Consider the following 23,229-nt stretch of genomic DNA (forward strand, 5'->3'; position numbering starts at 1 on the left):
GTTGCTTAAGTCTTGGACAAATCCACTTTTTTAAAAAAAAAAAATCTGATCTGATAATTCAAGGTTGTTTTCTCAGGGATTCTGACATCATGCTTCTATTTGCAACATCATGTAGCTGCCTGGTATGAAACCATCCACTTTTTTCTTTTTTTCTTTTTTTGGTTCTCTATATTCCAGTTTCAAAAAACATATTTTAGGAATGGACCACTCTGCAGCCTGCTGCAATATCCATAGTGTAATGGTTCTAGGGGTTGCTCGTGTGTAAGCCGGTGCTTATCTCCCCGGCTGGGTGCAAACACCTGGCTGGGTTGCCAAAGTGAACCTTTTCTGTCCGGACAGCCACTCACCCGTGGCTGACTCAATCGCTGGCAGAATCCATCAGTGGGTGTTTCTTAAACTTCTTCCAGCAAAGAAGCTCTTTGACGCCTAGTCTCCTCCTACTCTCTCTGCGTGAAAGCCTTCTGCGCAAGGAGGGCGTGGGCAACGGAGGACCCCTACTCTCCCCGCTGGTCCCAGACAAGGAGTCATGGGACCGCCTCGCCGCTTCCCCCATCTGCCCCCCTTCTCCACTGGTGCTACGCTGATTCTCTTCCCCAGAAGATGGGCTGCTTCTCCCGATCCCTGGACGCTCTCTGGAATCCCTCTGGCTTTTGCTCTCTCCCTCCGGCACTGATGGCAGTTCCCTGACACATAGCATATACAATAAACTTATTGTTAGAGTAGGCTGATGCGGATATGACTTTGCTACCAATGGTGATAATGGCAAAATCAGGATTTGTCCTTATTTTCAAAGAAACTCTTTTCCATTAAACTAACGTTTCAAGATCTGACATGGCGACTGTATATTCCTACATCACAAGAGATGTACCTTTTGAAATATCCCAACAGTTTTCCACATTGAGATGTCAGAAAACTTCAATCAAAATCGATACACTTAAATCACAACAGCTGATGTATTTTAAGGCCACAGTCAGACAGCAATTTTGTCCTTTTGTCCTGACATTTATGTAGCTGATAATTTTCACATTTTATGTAACCTTTCACATATGAAAGCCACTTCTGGATATTTACCATAATCAGCTTGGAAGCTTAGGCATATCTGCGATAGCTCAACCAGGAGAGCATGAGACTCTTAATCTCAGGGTTGTGAGCTTAAGCCCCACGTTGGGCAAGATTCCTGCATTGCAGGAGGTTGTGCTAGATGACCCTTGGGGTCCCTTCCAACTCTACAATTCTAGGCTTCCTTGATAATTGCATCAAGAAATGAACTCCTTTGCAGCCCTGTTAGAAAACCTGAATTTTTCTTGTGGTTTTCATGGATAATACCATCTCTGCTCACATGACAAAATGTGGGGCAGTTCTTTCCCACCATTTTCATGGGTGAATAATGAGGAAACAGAAGCGCACATGAACATAAAGGGTGATGACATGTCCAGTGACATCCAGTGTTGTGCTACACAGTGTTCACTGGCATGAATCAAATTTAGCATGACATGGCAGTATATCAATCAGAAAGCCACAATTCCATAATGCAACAACTAATGCAGTGTAAAATGAATATTAGAAATCAAGACAGAAGTACTAGCATAATGACCAGAAAAACTAGAGCAATAATCTCCATGTCTGAATGCACCTGGAATCTGCATCTGGAAACTTTTACCAGGTCAATCGTGTTCCTGTTCTCCACGCCTAATTGATCATATTGTTCAGCATTCTTATAATTTTCCTTATATTTATAAATAGTAATAGGTTCCATGATCTTTATTGTACTTTAATCAACAGATCTCCTAGAATTTTGGGAGGTAGGGAAGGGGTTTCCAACTACCAAGATTCATCAGGTTCTTGAAATGCTGACAAGTATTTGTCTAAAGCAAATCACCACTGAAGAATCTGCTAGAAGTGTTGCTACACTGTTTATTTTACCTACATAAGCTGATTCTATTTTATTAGACTTTCTGAGGAGAGAAGTTGCTATTTCTATCTTAGTTTTTCATTTCTTGAAACAAGTGAAGTGTAAATGAAAGAGTTGTTTTAACCTCTTTTCTTCTCCAGATGCTATGTTTACTTAAAATCTAATCACTAAAGTGTTTGCAGGTCATCAGTTTATTTAGCACTGAAGGTAGTATGCACAGTCAATATGTGCAATATGCTGTGTTCAAAATTTTCAATTATATCATGGATCCATTACATAAGCAACAGGAATTCAACTTGGTTAGAAGTTTATGCATCTTGGCATTAGTGTACAAACTAATTTATTTTTCATATGATATCATATTATATACTAATTGAACTTGTTCTGCAATATACTAACTTGATGTTAATCCATATGATCATACTGTTTGTTATCTGTGTACAATTTTGGTTTAAGTATCCATGATTTGAATTAGGTGGCCAGACTGTTTGCATGTTGAAGGTATATAAAACAGCCTACACCTCCCATTGTATACACTAAATTACTTTTGTAAAGCGCAAAAGGGAGCCTTCTATCTTCTGTTATCTTGTTCAGCTGGCTATATCTCAAGCTGGCTGACCAGCTATCACTTGCCCATTCATGGGCTTTTGAAACTTTTAACTATTTGTCTACATTTTCCAAAAAGTTTATCCGTATTTTCACTTTCAACTTTTTGCCACCTACATTTTTTAAGCATAGCAGTGTTCAGTACAAGACTGCTTGGCAGCATCAACCCACACAAATATAATTACATTTGGTGGCAGGAAAGTTTAAGCAGAGTGAGTCATATTTTGGTGAATATGGTTGTAGACTCTGCTGTGTAGCCTTATTTTTTCTTTTTATTTCCTATAAATCTGCTGAAACACAGATCACCTGTCTGTAGATGTGATTTCTTTTGCAGCCAACCCCCTGCTGACACACACATGCTCACATATATTTTTTACCTTCTCACATTAAAACAAATATTGTGATTCTGAAGGCTTATTAGAAACAATGCTATCCCAAACAGAGATAAATTAGCCAAAAGAAACTTATGTATGATCAGCAAGAGCTTTTGAGGCCAGGAGTGAAGGAATTGTTTGGTGGTGGTACTATGGTATGCCATAGGAGGTATTCTACTGATACACCCCAAATTTAACTATTTCTGTGTGTCTTGTGTTCTGTGTCTCTATAATAAGTGAGGCTCAGGCAGAATAGGGCAAATTTTGGAAGGAGTCTGTTACTGGCTTGAAAATGTTTGCCTGTGCAAAGACACCAAAAACAATGGCGCTTGCATTGAATGGTCACATGATATCACTTTGTAGATTACTCGGGCTAAAATGTTTAATGCCATCATCACACTTATTACATGATGCCTGAGTGATTAGGATAATGTTCTTACTGTTGTAAAAGGATGCAGTTGCTTATCAGGTACTTAGCAGCCTTTGAAGAGCAGAGAAAGGTATTAGCAGACAGGTGGGAGGCAGTTTTGTCCATTGAAAATGCTGCCTTTTGTGCAAAAAAAATGCATGTGAATATTTGTATAACCAATGGCTGACATATTAATTGCTTGATGTGCCTATTCAGTTAACTCTGTAGACCCCCTGTAGTGTCCCCAAGATAGAACCCTGGCCGTCTTAAGCATGATGTCTATGGCATACAAAAGGAATAAACAACACTTGGGATTTATAGCAGCTGATATTCTAACTTGGTTCTGTGCTCTTCTTCCCTCTGCGCTTCATAAAAGTTTTATTCTAAAAGAATTTGAAGAGCTCTTTAGACTGGAGTTGCAAGCCTCATTGTCCCAAGCATTAGATAAGGTGGTATGCCTGTGTCTGGCTATCACTGCAAACTGCCATGGTAGGCATGAATGAATTACGTATAGGAATACATAATCAAATGCCATTTTTCTAGCCAGGTTTCTCCCATGCCCCCAACTTACTAATTTTCTGGGTGGAGGAATATTCTTTTCCTTCCCTCATACAAGTTCACACCTCAAAACTAAATCAAGGCACTGATTCATTACCTCAAACTGCTGGTTTTTTTGGTAACTTGGCTTGGCTCTTCTGACCTTTTTTTGGAATTCATATCTCTCCTTCCAGGAGAACTAAAAATGTAGTCTAGCACGACAGTTTGCTGGTATATTGAAGCAATTATTTCTACATAATAATGCATAGATAATATGCAATGGTGTTGCTTTCAAATTTGTGTTACTTGATCTTTTAGGTGTAAATTCCAAGAGATACATTGTATTATTAGGGAGTCGTTTGAAGGTAGACGTGCTGGCCCATAAGAAAAATGGCAAAATCTGCATTAGGGGATTACCTTCATTAGGCCAACCAAATTTTATGCTGAATATAGGATGCAGCTACAGCAGGCGTCAGCTGCATCAAACGTACAGTCCAGAGAGTGCATATCAACCCCACCCCCTTCATGATACGCATGTGTACTGTTGTGTGCTAGTGCTGCGCTTGTGATGACAAATGAGAGTTAGATAGCACCTCATAATATCAGTTTAAACTTTTTCAGAGTTTTCATATTTAGCCTGTGGAATGCTAATGATGCTGTGCTTCAAGAGTAATCACAGAATATAACTGGCCTCTTGTCTGATAACTATTCAGTCACTTGAAAAATGTGTTGATTTATTTCTACTCTCTTAGAGTATTTTTTTTTCTTTTTTGGTAGGACTGAAATTACTGCAACATTGACTTGTAATTTTCATCCTAGGTTATCTGTGCCAAGAACAAATGCTACTTACACTTCTGCAACACAAAAATAATGTGCTGCAGAAGAAGAAGTAGAAATGGTTTAATTTAAGCACAAGCTTAGCAAGTTCCTTATTTACTGAACTAACGTTTTGTTGGAAACAATATTTTTCCCCCCAACAATGTTTTTAATTTTAATGTGCTATATAAACAGCAACTTGTTTTTGGAAGAGGCTGCATGATAGAATTTGAAGTACTTCAACTGGGTTTAATTTCCACTGCATTGAAGCTAGTGACTAAGCTTCCATTGAAATTGAACAAAAGAGATAAATAGTCAAGGATGTGCAAGGATGAACATTAGGGGGTGATATTTATTTTTATTTGTTCTTGTCCTGTTTATTTATTTTCTTTGATTTATCTCTCTCCTGATCCAGATGTTAATGGAGAAGAATAGCTGCAGGTCACCAGCATACTGATGCCACTATGTTCCAACACTCCCAATAACCACTCCCAGTGGCTTCATATATTATTATTATTATTATTACTACTATTATTAATAGTATTTATTTATTAAATTTCTACAGCACCTTCACCCAAGGATCACAAGGATTACAATATAAAAACACAAAGATGCATAACAAACTAAAACAATAATCACACACACACACATTGTTTAAAAGGCCATAGATTGTTTAATTAGCCAAAGCCATAGCATATAGATGTTAAATAGCATTGGAAAGAAAATAGTGCCCCAGGGAACCCCATAGCACAGGTGCCAGGTAGTCTTAAGAACACTCCCCCAATGCTACTCTTTGGACTTGATGATGTAGGTAGGAATGGAACCCCTATAGTACAGTGCCTCTGATATCCACCCTACACAGCCAGTTTAGAAGGATACCATTGTCAATAGTATCAAAAGCTGCTGAGATATCAAGTAGTAGCAACAGGATTGAACTTCCCAACCCTTTCCCATTACAGATGACTGTCCTCCAAAGATCCTGTGCAGAAGAAATACATAGAAAATTGTTAGATTCACTCTCAAGTGTGCCTTTCTATGTACTAACATAAAGCAGAATGTTAAAGGTGGTATTGTGCCTATTTCTCAGTTTTAAGCAAAAACTCTTAAGGTACAATAAGTCTTATCCCCTCCACGGATTGTGTCATAGACTGGCTGGATGCCAAGGAGTGATGGGAGGCGCCAGCTGAGGAACCCCCAAGGGGATAAGACTCAGGGCCTGAGGATTGGTGGTGGGATGATGATGATGAATGGTCAGAGGGAGAAGACTGGGAGGAGGAGATGTCGGAAGCTGAAGAGGTAACAGGGTTTGGTGAGCAGGAAGAGAGCAGTCCAGAAGCAGAGGCCAACGAGGAGGGGGATCAGGAAGCAGGGATATGAGTCAAGCTGGTGATGAAGCCAGGGTGTCTTCCCCTCCTGCTGTGACCACATCTGTACTTAACTATTATTTATTCTTCTAATTTTATCCCCATCTCTATTAATTGCAAGCGTTTAATCAGAGCCTGCTCACTTACTTTGATTTTGTTGTGTCTCTGTAATAAATCAAACCAACAAGCACATCTATGATGATCTGGGTTTCAAATTCATTTTTGTTTGTAAGCCAAGTGGACACAGAGAGGGTGGGTGTCAAGATAATTGGTATTCCCACAATTGTTGTACAGATTTTATAACAAGAATAGGGTCTGTCTTAAGAACAGGAATGTTGTCACATCAGCCAGGCAACTGGAAAGAAAGCAATTGAATGGAAGTAAGGAATTGTATTAATGGATTGGATTTGTGAGGAACAATGACAAGTTTTGCACTCTCTTCTGTCTAAACTGTTCAGTGGGTCACTGAAATGGTGACATCTCACTAGTCAAAATGGCATGAATTAGGGTAGTCATATATATGTTTCTCTGATATAGTGAATTATTTGTATTGGGTCTCTGAAATGATTCACAGATCTGTTTTACTATAGTGCTACATTGTTGGACTAGGTCTCAGAGAACATTCAGCTCTGATTCACTGGGTGACCTTGGGCCAGTCACCATCACTCAGCCTAACCTACCTCACAAGGTTGTATGGAAGACAAAATGGGGAGGACAAAACAATGCACTGTATATCACATTGAGCTCCTTGGAGAAAAGTTGAGATATAATTGCAGTGCTTTGGGAGGACCCGGGGGGTGTAAAAAATGAAGTGCCAGTGCTCATATCTTGATAAAACTGCCTTGGGTGCCAACACAGAGTGGCTGCCATAAGCAGCAAAACAAGATGGTGGTACTCTATAAACTGTACAGGTCTAGTTAAATAAATGTGTTGGCCTTGGAGTACTTTCTCTGCAACATTGATAGATATCTCTGGCAGATAGGTTGCCTCTGTGTGTGATGTCCAAGATAATTCAGGGAAAGGATCTCTGCCCCCAGCCTCAGGGTTCCAGGGCTGTTCTACTGCTGTAGAAGTGCCTGGATCCAGTTCATTGCAAAAAATGAAGTATCAAGGGTTACACCAGCAATTATCAAACAAGCTGTATAGATAAGACAGTTGAATTCAATTGTGAGATAGCACTGTGTATTCTAATTGGCTCTATTACATTTTGATTGATTGGTCTATGCTTCTGTATCCTATACATCTCTAGTACTAAAACTGAGCTTATAAACTATGATTGCATTTGACAGAGGTTATGCAATTTGCTACTTGCTCAGTGTTTTCAAGCACAAGGAATGAGATAAAAGTTTGAAAGAGCAATTCAGCTGAGGATTGGGCATTTAGTATCACTAGCTGTGCTGTGCCAAATTTACTCAGATCAGGAGAACAAGCTATTGTGATTGTTATTCTCCATATAAAAGCATGATGGAGCATCTAAATATAGAAACCCAGCATACTCTTCCCAGAATACAATTACTGATATATATTTATTGCATAGGCCTTGTAAATATTTTTGTGCAAATTTGTCTTGGAATATCTAAGGCAAAAAATAAAAATGAGGGGATGTTTCAAAGAATTATCTTAAGTGTTTCCAGCATCTGATGCTGTAACCCACTTCGCCTTAAAACATAATTATTGTAACTTAGATATCAGTTTACTAATTTGATTGTTTTCCTGATGTCTTCAGTAATTCTTTCCTCCATCAGGCTACATCTAAATATAAAGTTTAATAACTTGTACTTGAGGTCATTTTACTTTATTTATTGGAAATTCACTGAAGAAACAGAAACAGTAGTGAAATCAAGGTTTGGACTTTGAGTTTCCTTAAGGATAACTGTGATAAAATTTCAGTTACAGATAGGTAGCCGTGTTGGTCTGTCATAGTCAAAATAAATGCCAACAAATGCCAACAGTGTCCTTCAGCTCTCTATATTGGACAAACAGGCCAAACCTTACGCCAAAGAATAAAAGGACATAAATCTGACATCAAGAATCACAAAACAGAGAAACCAGTAGGAGAACACTTCAATCTCCCAGGACATTCTATACAAGATCTCAAAGTAGCTGTTTTACTACAAAGGAATTTCAGAAAGAGAAGCTGCTGAATTGCAACTCATTACCAAACTTAAAACCATGGAGAGACCTTGTCTGAACAAAGACATTGGATTCTTATCTCATTATACATGACTAAGCCATTTCTCACCTTCTCACCCCTTGCCTTTTCCTGTAAGACCTATTACAGTCGTTAAGAGTCATCAACAGGCTCATCTCAGCTATCTGCCAATCTCCCATTCCCACCACCCTTCTGAGTAATACCCCTCCCCACCTTCTCACTATATAGAAGGATCTGGCAACTTCTGTTTCAGTGTATCTGAAGAAGTGTGCATGCACACAAAAGCTCATACCAAGAACTAACTTAGTTGGTCTTTAAGGTGCTACTGGAAGGAATTTTTTTTATTGTGATAAAATTTGTTGAACAGTGCATAGCATTTTGTTTTCTTTTTAAAAAGCAAATATCAATGTTTATCAATTATGCTGGGCTTTAGCGCCCCATTGCAACCCATTGTTTCAGGTAGCATGCACCCCTCCTCTTGCCACCACCTCTCTCTCCCCCACCTGTCCAGGCACAAACACCTACCCATCCCCTGACATCAGTGAAGTGCATGCAGCTGTGAAAAAACTTAATGTGCTGATGATTATGTGAGGCTTAATGCGTTGTGAGCTAGAATTGCTGGAGAGGGTGGAACTCTTTGTTCACCTTCAGCAGAAAGGATTTGCATTTCATCTGCATTTGACTAAGAGCTACACATTAGTTTACACTTAATCACTGTTGTATTATATTCAGAATCACTCCCTGTAAATTGTAAACACTACCTTGCATGAAAGCAGTTTTCTTGGAATGTGCCTGGATCTGAGTCATGCCAAACACTGAATTTGTGTCCATAGAGAGGAAACAAATTGCCCCATGGAAAGCAGTTTATTGAAACCAATTAAAAAACAAACAAACCCAAAGATGACTGCTTGAGCTACTACAGATGGATTTTTGATAAATTCAGAGTTTTGCAAGTAAATTTGATACTCCCTTGCTGCTGTTCTGCCAGATTTGCTCTCAAAGACTGACTGAATGCTAAAATATATAAGTGCTTAGAAGTTACTACTTTGCTTTGCAAAAATATATTATTCTGCAGGAGTTGTGCTACAGGACTTCAAATGTGGTGAAAATAGTTGGATACATATCTTCCCTATTGTTATTTGAGACACTTGATTTTCTCTTCTCATTGACACCTTGAAAAACTATTTTGCCTTGCAGAGTTAATCAAGGGAATTCCCACAACTCAAAGTGTCCCTATTTGAAATGCAGTACAGATCCCTCGGCTTGTAAAGCGAGATGAGCAGAGACCCCAGAGTTGTCTGCAAGTGGACTTATCTGTCAGGGATCCTTTATCTTTCCCTTTACCTTTACAGATCCATGCACCAGATATATCCTGCTGTGGGTTTCTTTTTTTAAGTTAGCACTTTAAATCAAAGCAGAAGAGAAAATGTCTCTCCAGACTTGTGTTCATTGCAAATATGTAAAAAGTAGTCCATGCATTTTGCAGCTGCATACATGCAGTTTTGCAGGATGCAATTGCATTTGGAGGTTTGAGTCTTTAGATAGGTGCAAGGCAGGGCTTTCTGATGTGCATTCACCTTATTTGTAGCCTGCTGTAATTACGGAGTTCTTTTTGCACATTTAGACAAATAAAGGTTGTTGGTGAGCATTTTTGGTTTGTTTGTTTTTTTACGGGTGTTGTGAATAAAGGTTTTTGGAGAAAATGGTAGGTGAAATGAGTGGAATTACTGAGAATTGCTGTTTTCTTAGGGAATAGCTATGTTCATGAGACAGATTGAGGGAAGGTTGTGTGACTGTGTGGGGGTCTCGCCCCACGCACTACTCCTGGAATGTGCTCCCTGACATATTATCTTCTTCTTCTTTGGCGATTACTCATAGCCGAGTAAGATTGTCTTCCATAAACACAGGGGGTTTTTGGAAGACGCCTGTGTGTGAATTTGTTTTATGTGTGTAGGTCAGTGCACGCTGACCAACACACAGTCTTCGCGGTAAGGCTCTGTTCCGATGGCATGAGTAGTCACGACAACCAGTAGATTCTTATCTGCTGCAGCCTTCATCTGCCTTCACAGCTGTTGTAACATACTGCTTGTTATCATCAGCCTGTTCTGCCGTAGAGGACTTCTTGGAACATTCTTTGTCTAGTTCCTTCCCTTTGACCATACCGCCTTGGGTGACCCTGCTGGGCGTACGAGATTCCTGACTGCTTTGCTCACAAGGGTCATAGGAATGTGCAAGCCCACTCACCACGACAAGGTGATGATCTAGCGAGTGAGGACATATTATAGGGGTCATGTGGCTCTCATCTCCCAAAAGTTTTCCCCCACCCCTGCTATAGAGAGGGTTCTTATGGGGAAGAGGCAGCGCAGGGACATGTATTTGGAGGAAGAACAGAATTGGAGATGCCTCTGCTCTTAACAAGAACAACAACAACACACCCTGAATATGTATCTTGGTTGTATTGTGTTAATTTTGTAGGTATGTCCTTAATAGAAAGAGAATGGGAAGTTTGCTTTTATTGAAATTCAGTAGCAGACATCTTTGGTAAGTTGGGTGATGGAAGTTATGGAGGGATACCAAATTTGACAATAAAATGTTAAACATGGACCTGCAGCAAAATCTTGCTGTGTGCAGTACTCTTGTTCAGTGTGCCAGCCAGCCATGTCTTCTTTCAGGGCACTCCCTTCCACCACAGTCAGTTTTCTCATGCCCAATTTATACTCACCATATTGTGGTGACTGAGAATGCTTGGTCATCATTGAACTGTTTGGTAGGTACACAGCTGCTCCCTTAGAATTGTTTCCTAAATGGTGGTTTATACAGGCAATCTGCGCTTTGTGCACATTCAAAGAATGCGCAACCATCCACGCACAGGCCATTTTTGGACCCAGAAGAAGATGGAGTGGTGTAGGGTTGTAATGGACTTATGCACTCTTCACCGACTTGTGCAATAACCTGGAACGCAGCCATCATACCAATTGGGGCTTGCCTAAACTTTTGAAATGGGGCTCCCTGAAGCATGCTGATATCTTGCTCAGTACCTCTGTTTTGCCTGCTTAGTCTTCCTAACTTGGTACCTGAATCTGTTACTGGATTTCCTTTACATTTTAGTCCCTGTTGTTGTTTAGTTGTTTAGTCGTGTCCGACTCTTTGTGACCCCATGGACCAGAGCACGCCAGGCACTCCTGTCTTCCACTGCCTCTCGCAGTTTGGTCAGATTCATGTTTGTAGCTTTGAGAACTCTGTCCTACCATTTTAGTCCCTACTCTCACTCTAAAACTCATCTTCAGGTTTCTCCTAAAATGCCATTGATTCTACCTGCAATCAATCAATCAATCAATCAATGCAATTATCAATGAAAGGAACATCTAAGTAAATCACAGTACTTTAAGAGACACTGCCTAAGCTGTACTAATCCATAACGCCCCTATCCCATTTGTTTTCCTTTATTTCATAGTTGCCTCTGTTATTCAAACTTTTATATCCATGGATCACAAATGTGTCTTTTCTGGAATGTTTTTCTACATATCCGAAGCTGCTGTCTTGATCTAGAGCACTAAAAAGATCAATATTGGATCCAAATTATCTAAATTTCTCTTACTATCTTAAAGTGAGGTTGTCCTTCATCTCAGCACTGTAGCTGAATCCAGACTCTGCACAGACCGTGAAATTTTTGCAATATTCTAAGAACACTTGGAATTCCAAGCCATATAGGTGGAATCTACACACATATTAAAAAAAACTCTGTGAAAATGCTTTTTTAAGAAATGTTTTGAAAAATACATTGAATTTTGCATAGCTCACTGGCGCCATCTGGTGTCACATCTGTATATTGCACATCTAAAACATTTTATTTGCGGCTGTGTAGCTGAGTCCATATTAGGGACGTGGGTGGTGCTGTGGTCCATGCCGATCAGAAGGCCGGCAGTTTGAATGCCTGCGATGCAGTGAGCTCCCATTGCTCTGTCCCAGCTCCTGCCAACCTAGTACTTCAAAAGCACGTTAAAGTGCAATTAGATAAATAGGTACTGCTCCAGCGGGAAGGTAAACAGCATTTCCATGTGCTGTTCTGGTTTCACCAGAAGTGGCTTAGTCATGCTGGCCACATGACCCGGAAAAACTGTCTGAGGGCAAATGTCGGCTCCCTTGGCCAGTAAAGCGAGATGAGCACCGCAACCCCAGAGTCATTCACGACTGGACTTAACTGTCAGGGGTCCTTTACCTTTACCTTTTATCTGAGTCCATAGTCAGCTTGCAAGAAATCTGGCTCACTGCCCTAATCTGCTTCTAAAAGACCTCTCTCTCCCCAACCCCCTTTGCATGAGCCATGGTGTCTATTTGGGAAGATATCTGATGTTTTCTTCTTAAGAGTTAAATGACCAATTTCCTCAGAACACTTTCACTTTGACTTTTCTGGCATCCAGCATATCACACTTCACAAATGCTAGCATAGAAGCCATTCTTCCCCACTGACATGCTCCCCAACACAGAGGAGAGAAAAGCTGTGCCCACAGTTTTCCAGCTTTGCTTCCGCTGTACGTATAATTCACACTAATATTACTCGGCATTCTACCTTAGATATAAGACTGGATTTTAAATACAAAATCAGACCGCTAAGTTTGAGTCCAGCAGCACCCTGTAGGATCACAGGGTAGCCACGATGGCTATGTTGCAGCTCCTCTGTCAGAGGCAGCGTGCTGGGGATCACAGGTGATGGGGTCTTGTTGCATTCGTGTCTTCCTTGCAGGTTTCCCACAGGCATCTGGTTGGCCACTGTGAGAACAGGATGCTTTCCTAGATGGGCCATTGGCCTGATCCAGCCGGCTCTTCTTACTTTCTTATTTAACCAATTGCTTTTCAACTAGGGTCACTGGAGCCTCATTTTCAGAGAGATAACCTCTCCACCACCGCCTTTGCCTACATCCAGTGCAACTGTACCATAGAAAACAACATTTTGTACCTGCTTCATTTTTTTCTGTTTCACAGCTCCTAAGGCAGTGGAAAATTTGCCTTTCATCTGGCTAGATTAAAACCAAAATAAAAACCCTAAGATGCACAAGAAGTGCAATAACTTCCTTTAACTAATACCTGACTACCGGAGACTTAAGTGCATCTTTGCTTTGATGGATCATATACCAAAGGTTCATCTAATCCAACATTTTGTTCTTCATAGCCAGGCAGATACTTGAGAAGCTCAGAAGCAGGACATGAGTTCATCAGTATACTCGGCACTCATGTAACCCAGCCACTGGCATTCAGAGGCATATTGGTGACCTTGGAAGGTAGAGCGTAGCCCTCATGCCTAGTAGCCAGCTTGCCTAATCCCTTTTCTTCTTGCACAAAAAAAATCCTGAACAAAGGTTCTTGAACTCTCATCTCTTAAGATTTCTGGTATTCACCACAGAACAGTCATTAAATCTCACCAACCTTTCTTTATTTGAGGCTGCATACACAACATATATTTAAAGCTCTCTTAAGGCACATCTGGACCAAGAATCCTGGGAACTGTAGCTTTTACCCCGCCATCGAACTACATTTCGCAGCACCTTTTACAAACTACAGTTCCCTGGCTTCTTGTGAGTGGAGAAATATGCTCTGAATGTATGTTGCGCAGAGAATGATTCTCTCTCACATCCAGTACTAAGACTGCTTGTTTTATGGACTTCTAAAAATATCCAAAATCTGCCATTTTCTCCTTGTCAGGCCTGAGCAAAAGGGCAAGGAAGAAAACAGTAAGCTAGTTTCTAAGCACACATTTTATATGTAGCACTACGTTTTTGTTTGCTCTGTTTATACAGTGGTACCTCGGGTTACATACGCTTCAGGTTACACACTCAGCTAACCCAGAAATAGTGCTTCAGGATGAGAACAGAAATCGGGCTCCAGCGGCGTGGCAGCAGCAGGAGGCCCCATTAGCTAAAGTGGTGCTTCAGGTTAAGAACAGTTTCAGGTTAAGAACGGACCTCTGGAATGAATTAAGTACTTAACCTGAGGTACCACTGTATTTGCTTGTAATGTCGAAATAGGCTGTGGACACTCTCTGTTTTGCTCTTTATCCAATGTGCTCCCATGGGTGGTTTGGAAAGCCATGTACACAAGAGGTTAACCACAATCTACACCTATCCTGTGATTTCTTAAGAAATACTGCATTTTGATCCATTTCCCCCACAAACCTGCTTCGATCCGAATTGAGAAAAAGAATGACCTAGCTGTGTTTTAAGCCAGTAATGTGCACACTGCCTTAGATTGCAACAAGAGTAATCATGGTTTTTTTCCAGGGTGCTTTGAAAGCTAGCATAGTAGCACTAAGATAAAAGGCTAATAGCAGAACACAAAGGGATCGCTTAAATAGAGAGTTCCAAAGAGTTTCCATTATTAATGATGTATAAGAGAGGGGAAGGATGGAAGCCAATAAATAGTAACCTTTACAGTGCCGTTATTGCAGAGAAGGCTGTTTTTAAGTAGCAGTCAAAAGGTAATAGGGTATAGTGCTATAAAGTTTTATGAATCACTATCCAGAAAACAAGATGATGGTTCAGCAGGGTATTCTGAACTCTTAACTGATTTGTTAACATTAGAGACTATATAAAGTCAAATTTTGAAGTGCATATTTTAGCTCTACTTTCTAGAGATATTCAATTCAACATCTACATGCCATTTAAGAGATCTTTTTTTTATGGCCAGCATGTGTGCAGCACAACAATTGTCTGGTTTAAGTTTGCTTTCTAAAATTAAGTTCTGAGTTATGTGTCTCCTTGAAATACAGTGGTACCTTAGGTTACATACGCTTCAGGTTACATACGCTTCAGGTTACAGACTCCGCTAACCCACAAATAGTGCTTCAGGTTAAGAACTTTGCTTCAGGGTGAGAACAGAAATCGTGCTCCGGCGGCGTGGCAGGAGGAGGCCCCATTAGCTAAAATGGTGCTTCAGGTTAAGAACAGTTTCAGGTTAAGAACGGACCTCCGGAACGAATTAAGTACTTAACCTGAGGTACCACTGTAAACAAATCTCCCTTTCCACAATACATAGCTAAGGGATAAAATTTGGCACACAGTGTTGCTAAAAACTTACAACACCCCTTTGAAGGACACGTCCACCTAGTGAGAAACCAGTAAGTCTATTCGTAATCCAGATGCAAGGCGATGCAAGGCTTTTTGTGTTTGGCAACCTTTTAAAGAGAATAATTTGCATCTGAGAGCATATGAGTTACACATGTGCCAGGTTTTAACCCAGTTTTTTTTACATGCTACTGAATTTACATTTTAGAAACTGAATTTAGATCCTCATTTACTGAAATAACACTGCAGTTCTACAGTATAAAGAGAGATATAGAGATGCAAGGCATGCCATATCACAGCTGATATGTTTATGGTGTCAGTGTATCAAGTCAGTGATTGTCAATTGCAGCAGCTTCCAGGAACTGATTAGCACCTTGTGTAAGAAACTTAGAATTCACTGCAGATTTAGTATGGAGTCACAAAAGCAATAAAAAGGTCAAGAATATAGTAACAGGAATCAGGACATTCCTTGGTGCTTATTTTATTACTAGTATCTGCTGATTATATGGAACAATAAAGAACAATAACAACAACAACAACAAACTTGTGAGTCAAGGGTGGGGGAAATCTAACTTAAAATATGAAACTAACAGGTTTTGTGAGGGGAACATCTATTGTGAAAGCGGAGCTTGAGCTTTGATCGATAAATGGCATCCATTGACATTGAGCTTAGACTTCTGATACAGAAAGGGCACAGGATAGTCCTGCATTGTCTGTGCTGTAAATAAATGCAACAACAATTTACTTGCTATGCTGTTCTTCCTTTTCCCTTCCACCACCACCTCAGACTTTTGGGGGATATGTGTATGACAGGGCGCTATAGGGAGGACAGGGTGCTATAGAGAAATAGGGAGAGAGAAAATTTCCCCTCTTTCTCAAGTGGATACTTTGCATCAGTGGAGGGGGCAATGGAGGTTAATTACCAGCCAGTGTTTGTATGGCTGGAACACTTGCTTACCACACTCTTTAAAAATCTTAGGTTTTGCAGTATTGCATATACTTTCTGGTTGGATATTCAATATAGCTTTGTTGCATAATTTGCTGCCTTTTTTGTAGCCTTAGTGTTCCATAGTTTGCCTGGTAATGCCTATTAAAGAACTCATTCCGTATTCTTAATGTCACTAAATGATGTATAATTCTGTCCTTATTGCTATGTTTATTTCAGCAGTTACTGAGGAAGTATGACAAACCTTTCCTGCTCTATGAAGCTTTAAAGAACTTTTATTGAGTTGGATACTAATAAGTAGATTAAGAGATCTTAAGAATTAATAATATATGTGAATTACTGGTGTCATAATTTCATAGCAAGAAATAATAAAAAATATTTTTATACCCATGTAACATCTCTGAAAAAGAAAGAAGATAAATGTTCTGTTTGGAGTGTGTTAATAAAATGTTACCAAATTGTGTTTTTATTTAATGCCCATGCTGGTAACATAATTTGCTTATTAAAAGGAAGACATATAAAAAAGCTTTTGGATCCCCCACTCAGTCCCAGTGCAAGGGCATGGGGAGCACTTTCACACCCCTGGTGCAGAGCTACCCTCTATTCATTTGATTTATGCCCACTTCAAAATGAGATGTTTTCATACAAGCTGCCATATTGGATTAAACTAGTTTTCTGTCTAACTCATTATTTTGCCTGCTGACTGTGACCAGTCAGATACTATTGTGTGATTCTTGTGCAAGGCATGATAGTCATATCTTGGTCTGTTGCGCCCCAGCATTAGATAATCATAGGTATGGGTATAGGAATGGTGCTTCATGGCTTGTAGGCACTAAGTACTCTCTGATGGTAGATTAATTTGCTTGCAATTCAATTAGGTCGTTATGATTTTCACCCTGCATTATCAGCCATTCAATTCATCATTTACCACCAGTAAGTAGCAGCTGTGTTGATGGCAGATAGATTAATTCATTCTCTGCCCACCAGGTGCTGCCACCACATTCTGTTTCCTTCCCCTTTTTTTTGCTGGTGCTTCTACTTGAAGAAATACCATAACATCAGCAGTAGTAACTATAGCAGAGGAAAGGCAATAAGCATAGCTGAAGGGAAAGAGTATTAGGTAAAGAAGTAGTGAGTGAGCAAGAGTAACAACAATAGGGCGGAAGGACTGGGGCATGAGTAGGCAGAGGAGACAGGAGTCCCCCTTTGAGAGGTAAGGTTTGCAAGACTGATTTATTTTTGTAACTGATTTTGGCGTGTGATCATACGAGATCAAAAGGGTTCTGTACACAGCATTTGGAACACATTGCTTCCCTCAAAGAATTCTGGGCACTCTAGTTTATCCCTCACAGGGTTTCAATTCCATCACTCCGGAACAAACTGCAGCACCCAGAATTCTTTAAGAAAAATGTGCTCTGAATGTGCTTTAAAGGTATAGCAAGTACAGAGACAAATGACGAAGTACTGTAACCCTAAGACCAGAAGGAGATGTTTGTCTTAGACATTTGTAGCATTTGTCTTAAACATTTCAGAGGGGGAGCCATGATAGTCTGTTGCAGCAGCAACAACAAAATGTGTTAGTCTTTTAAAGGTGCCCCAAAACTCCTTGTTTAAACATTCACAGCAGAGACAAACATTAAGAGAGAAAGAAGCTATTGCTGTTTTTAACTCTGCATAAACTGTTCAGTATAAAATACATGAATTAAGATCATCTAGGCAAAACGCCAACAGCTGCAGTTCTGGTTTTCTTTTGTGACAATAGATATAGCAGGAGGGATTATTAAATTTTCCCTCCCGGTTGGTCCTTTTCATTCAGCCTCTTTACCATGTTTCAAATGACAGGCAGAAATATAGGGACAGCCTTGAAAATTCAAGAGACCATATAAAATGTCTAAGCAAGAATATGATTTACCGTATAAGCCTGCAGCTTTGTCGCTGTAACTTATTTTTTAAAAAAACAACAACATTTGAACCCCAGGCTTAGATTACAAATAACTAACATCTTTAAAAGATGCATAAATATACCTACATAGAAGTGCATCAATCCCAGTTTGTTAATCCCATATTAATAAGGCGCATGCCATTAGTCGAAAGTATGGTGGAATGTTTTAGCTTGAACAGTCCACAGCTGTAGCTCAGCCAACAAATGAAGGGGTGTGGAGAGAGATCTCTGTTGCTATATCTGTGATATCATACACTGTTACTAACATGTGGTTGGTTATTTTGCGTTTCAGATCACTGCTTGTAGTGGAGCACAAAGGAACCGCAGAGACTTCCACGTCCTTCATTGAGAAGAAAGAAGCCAGCAGAGCAGGATTAATACAGGCTTGTTTCTGGTGGTCTTCTTATACAAAGGCTGCCTTCGAGGGTGGGGGAAGAAGGAAGAAAGAAACACCGTGCTTATTTAATGAGCTGTGAAATGAAGCGCTGCTGCTGCTACTGCTGCTGCTAACCTCCCAATTCCTAGATTCATCTGCTATTCATTGTGCTTAATATACATGTTTCTGCACTGTGCATTTAGAAGATCCCAGAAAGGAATTCAAAACGGCTGCCGGGGAAAGACCACCAAACATGCCTACAGAAACACTACAGACAGGTAGCATGGTGAAACCTGTCAGCCCCGCCATCACTTTCACTTCAGCCGTTCCACTCCGCATTCTAAACAAAGGACCTGACTATTTTCGCAGGCAAGCAGAGCCTAACCCAAAAAGACTTAGTGCCGTGGAGAGGCTGGAAGCTGACAAGGCAAAATACGTTAAGAGCCAAGAGGTCATCAATGCCAAACAAGAGCCTGTGAAGCCAGCAGTGCTTCCCAAGCCGCCAGTGTGTCCTGCAGCCAAGCGGGCTTTGGGCAGCCCTACCTTGAAAGTGTTTAGCAACAAAGCAAAGACAGAGAGTGGTGTCCAAAGGGAGAATCTGAAGCTAGAGATTTTGAAAAACATAATCAATAGCTCAGAGGGCTCTAGTTCAGGTTCGGGTCACAAACATAGTTCACGAAACTGGCCTCCCCACAAATCCGATTCAGGAGACCTTAACCGGCATTCGTTTGCAGAATCCCTAAAGGTTTACCCCACCCAAGGCCGTAGCAGTCCTCAAGAAAGCAACTCCAATGTGGGTAGAAGGCTATTGGGACAGTCGCCAGAGTCATTCTTGCACGTTTCCCATAGCTCATCAGACATTAGGAAAGTATCTAGTGGCAAAACCTTAAAAGCAATACCGTGCAGTAGTTCAGCTCCACCTCTCCCTCCCAAACCCAAAATTGCTGCCATCACCACGCTGAAATCGCCAGAGATGGACACAGTAGAATCCAGCTGTGGAGTCAGTAGACGACCTTCTCTACAGCGATCGAAGTCAGACTTAAGCGACAGATACTTTCGAGTTGATGCAGATGTTGAAAGATTCTTTAACTACTGTGGACTGGATCCTGAAGAACTTGAAAATCTTGGGATGGAAAATTTTGCAAGGGCTAACTCTGATATTATCTCTCTCAATTTTCGCAGTGCAAGTATGATCAGTTCAGACTGTGAACAGTCTCAGGACAGCAACAGTGACCTTAGAAACGATGATAGTGCCAATGACCGCGTGCCATATGGCATTTCTGCAATCGAAAGAAATGCCAGAATCATCAAGTGGTTATACAGCATCAAGCAAGCTAGAGAGTCACAGAAAGTGTCCCATGTGTGAGTTGGATCCGCAGGGGGGCAAAGAGGGACTGTATCTTTGTGAATATTGTGAAGGGTTGTGAAGTCTACTTGAAGTCTTAATACACTTCTCAGATCTCTTTTTGTGTTGCTTGTTGTGCAATGTTTTCAAGTTGCATGCCTGTCAACATGTGAACTGACCTGGCTTCCACTTGAACAATAACTAGCTACAGAGCCTGGCTAAGCATACACACATTATCTGCCAAAAGTTTAAGACCAGAATCTAAATAGGGCTTTGTTTATGAACAAATTGTTTACATTAAATGGTTATATGGCTTCTTTTTTCTAGATCTGTAGGTCCCTTGTGGTTGTTTTGGGGTTTGGTTTTGTTTTGTACATTTTTGTGTGTGTCTTGAGCACAGGTATAGTTGAGACACAGGACAGAAATTGCCAACCTAAGATTGTTATAGCACCGTGCATTTGAACGGCATAGTAGTCTGTGGAATGAATGGGTCAGATTACCTGTAATAATAATAATAATAATAATAATAATAATAATAATAATAATAATAATAATAATAATTTTTATTATTTATACCCCGCCCATCTGGCTGGATTTCCCCAGCTACTCTGAGCAGCTTCCAGCACATATAAAAATATAAAAAAGTCAAACATTACAAACTTCCCTATACAGGGCTGCCTTCAGATGTCTTCATCTGTGAACAGCAGTAAAAGGCAGTAGTATAGGGCTGAGCTTGCGGGGAGGGTGGGGGCTGGCCTGTCCATGAACTACATTGTATAATGCAATTATTTTTCTTTCTTTTTTTAAAAAAAGGTTGTTTACCTTTCAAAGAAAGGATACACAGGTTTTCTGTCGTAATCTTCTAACTGAATCCCCCCTCCACACCCACCCAGATGCCTGGTGCCCCCATATACAGCCTTTTTACAAGCAGTGGTCTGGAAAGCTATAAACTATTTTTTTGATGTAGCAAGAACGGTAATGGTTTGGTTTCACCAATCAAGGGGTATTTTGAAAAGAGGCTGGGAAAATGAAAAGGATGGGTGACATTTTAAAGGAAACTTCCTTGTCTTAAACTTTTGACAGGAATGGTTAGATCCTGTTTGCTGATCTTTGAATGCCTTTACACTAGACAAAGCACATCATGATTACAAGCTCCTGCTGCTGACTACTTTTTTGTAGACCTGTTTGAGCAGTTCATGAACAGAAAATGGAAGTACACAGCCATATCAGTATAATAAGAGCCTCTTACCCAGAAGTTTAAACACACTCAATATAGCTGAACTATATCTGAGAAATTGTGATTATGTTGTCTTAAATATGTTATATCTTAAGGCTGTGGAAGTTTGTTACAGCTCTAGGAAACTGTAGAAACATGACAGTATGTAGCTTCTTTTTTGTACCCTTCTCTTCCTCCTTGCACCGTACGATGTTTAGTGCTGCACGTCAATCTGTTACACATTTTTCTTTTGACAATCTTGTGTCTTCCCAATGGTTTAACTGTCATGTCAAAGTGGCAGTTGTGGTGCATAGCGGAGAGTTGAAAGTGCAGTGGTCTGCTTCATTATTATTATTATTATCATTATTATTATTATTATTATTCATGCTTTGAAGTACTTTGCAGCACTCTGATACTTCATCAGCTAATAGGAAACTTTTTCTTGTGTAAATGCTGTAAGACTTTGTACATATTTCAGTTCTTACGAGATCTTTAAAAAAAAGTGTTATGCTAATAAATAGCTCTTGGTGCAGCTACTGGTCATGAGTTTCTCTGTTTGTACTCATTATGCTAAAGTGGGCACAGGAAAAAGATTGAATGTAAGGGGTGTGAAAGCAACTCCTGGTTAAATGTATAATGGAAACAGTCCCCATCCCCTGCCTCAACCATTTTACTGCTAGACTAGGCATAATCAGGGTTGCTGTTTTTGTTAAAATTTGTAGTCTTAGCCTTCAACCCCAAGGTTCCCAGGGCAGTGCATAACAATATGTTTGTTCATTAAGTTTATTGTGCTAACCAAAGGCCATAACGGTTCATAACAATATGTTAACATGCACAAATCAACACAAAAGTCATAAAGCAAATATCAAACCAATATATCAATATATCAAGAAATCAGAAATTCAAACAACCCAGCAGCAATCTATCTGTTACATCAGCCCAGACCATATTCTTTTGTTTTTGTAGAATTATGTATTTTGTACTCTTATTTGGTATTTTTCTGTTGCGAACTATCCTGAGATCTTCAGATGAAGGGCAGTATACAAATTTGAATAAAATAATAATAATAATAATAATAATAATAATAATAATAATAATAATAGGCATGTAGAAATTAATGCATCTGAATCTGACACCTAAAAACAATGTAGGCAACAGGTGGATCTCGATGGGGAGAGAATTCCACAACCAGAATGCTACAACAAAGATCCTAATCCACATCATTACATCACGAGATATCAATAGAACTAAGAACAAGGCCTCTCTTGGAAATCTTAAGGCATGGGATACCAGGTAATAGGGAAGGCATTGTTTTAAATACTTTGGTTTAGGCTATATAGATGCCATAGGCCAAAGTCAGTATCATAAATTGGGCCCAGTAGTAAACAGGCAGCCATTCGATATCCTTAAGGCTAGGTGTTACAAATGTAGGGAGCTGTGTTATACCAGAGTCAGACTGTTGGTTCAGCTATTACACCATTGTCTATTTTGACTGGCAGTGGCTCTCCCAGCCCCACTTGGAGATGCAAACTTGCCTTCCAAGGCTAAAAGAAGAGGGGGTGATTTTCACGAGCGCCACATCTGGGCGGAAGGATTAAAACTCCTCACACACTGTCTCTTCTTTAGAGGCCATTCCTGGAAAAAAAGTGGTTCAGGTATAAGTATGTGTCCACAAGAGCAGAGATGAAAGGAGGTGAAGAAGGTAACTTTTATCAATTAGTACCAGAATTTTAACAGATCACTGGGGCTCAGTAGCATGTGCTCAATAGTTTTTAAATAATGCAGATATAAATTTGTTATACCTTTGACAAAAAAATATGCAACTTGTCACCAAAATCCATCCTGAAAAACAGCCAATGCAATACCAGTTTTTAAAAAGGGATCTAAGGGAGAGTCACAACAATTAGCTAGTTACTCTTTGTCCTAGGTAAATTGGTAGAATTATTAAAGCTAGAATTATTATTTGTATTTTATTTTACTGGAGTACAAGTGCATATATTGCCACACAGAAAAACACAAATGTGAATAAGGGCATATAACGAATATGAATGAAGTCATAGCCCAAAGGACTAATAAATTAGATTACAACATGATAACCATAATGTCAAATAAGTGAATCTTTCAAAAAGGATGAAATAGGCGGGGGATGAGTACTTGACACCCCTTTGTTGATGTG

The 23,229-nt window shown here is 40.0% G+C and overlaps 1 protein-coding gene across 4 annotated transcripts in view; it reads left to right on the forward strand.

Annotated features, from left to right (window-relative positions):
• FAM110B (family with sequence similarity 110 member B) overlaps nucleotides 1-21,585 on the forward strand; it is an 80,510-nt gene extending 58,925 nt beyond the window's left edge. For all 4 annotated transcript variants that reach the window (XM_081204929.1, XM_081204932.1, XM_081204930.1 and 1 more), the window contains exon 2: nucleotides 18,409-21,585. In XM_081204929.1, coding sequence (XP_081061055.1) covers nucleotides 18,746-19,858 — 1,113 coding nt within the window. In that variant the 5' untranslated portion in view covers nucleotides 18,409-18,745 and the 3' untranslated portion in view covers nucleotides 19,859-21,585. The remainder of the gene's footprint in view (nucleotides 1-18,408) is intronic.
• Nucleotides 21,586-23,229: the final 1,644 nt, after the last annotated feature.

The sequence above is a fragment of the Podarcis bocagei genome, assembly GCF_964188305.1.
Source record: "Podarcis bocagei genome assembly, chromosome: 8".
NCBI classification, from domain to species: Eukaryota; Metazoa; Chordata; class Lepidosauria; order Squamata; family Lacertidae; genus Podarcis; species Podarcis bocagei.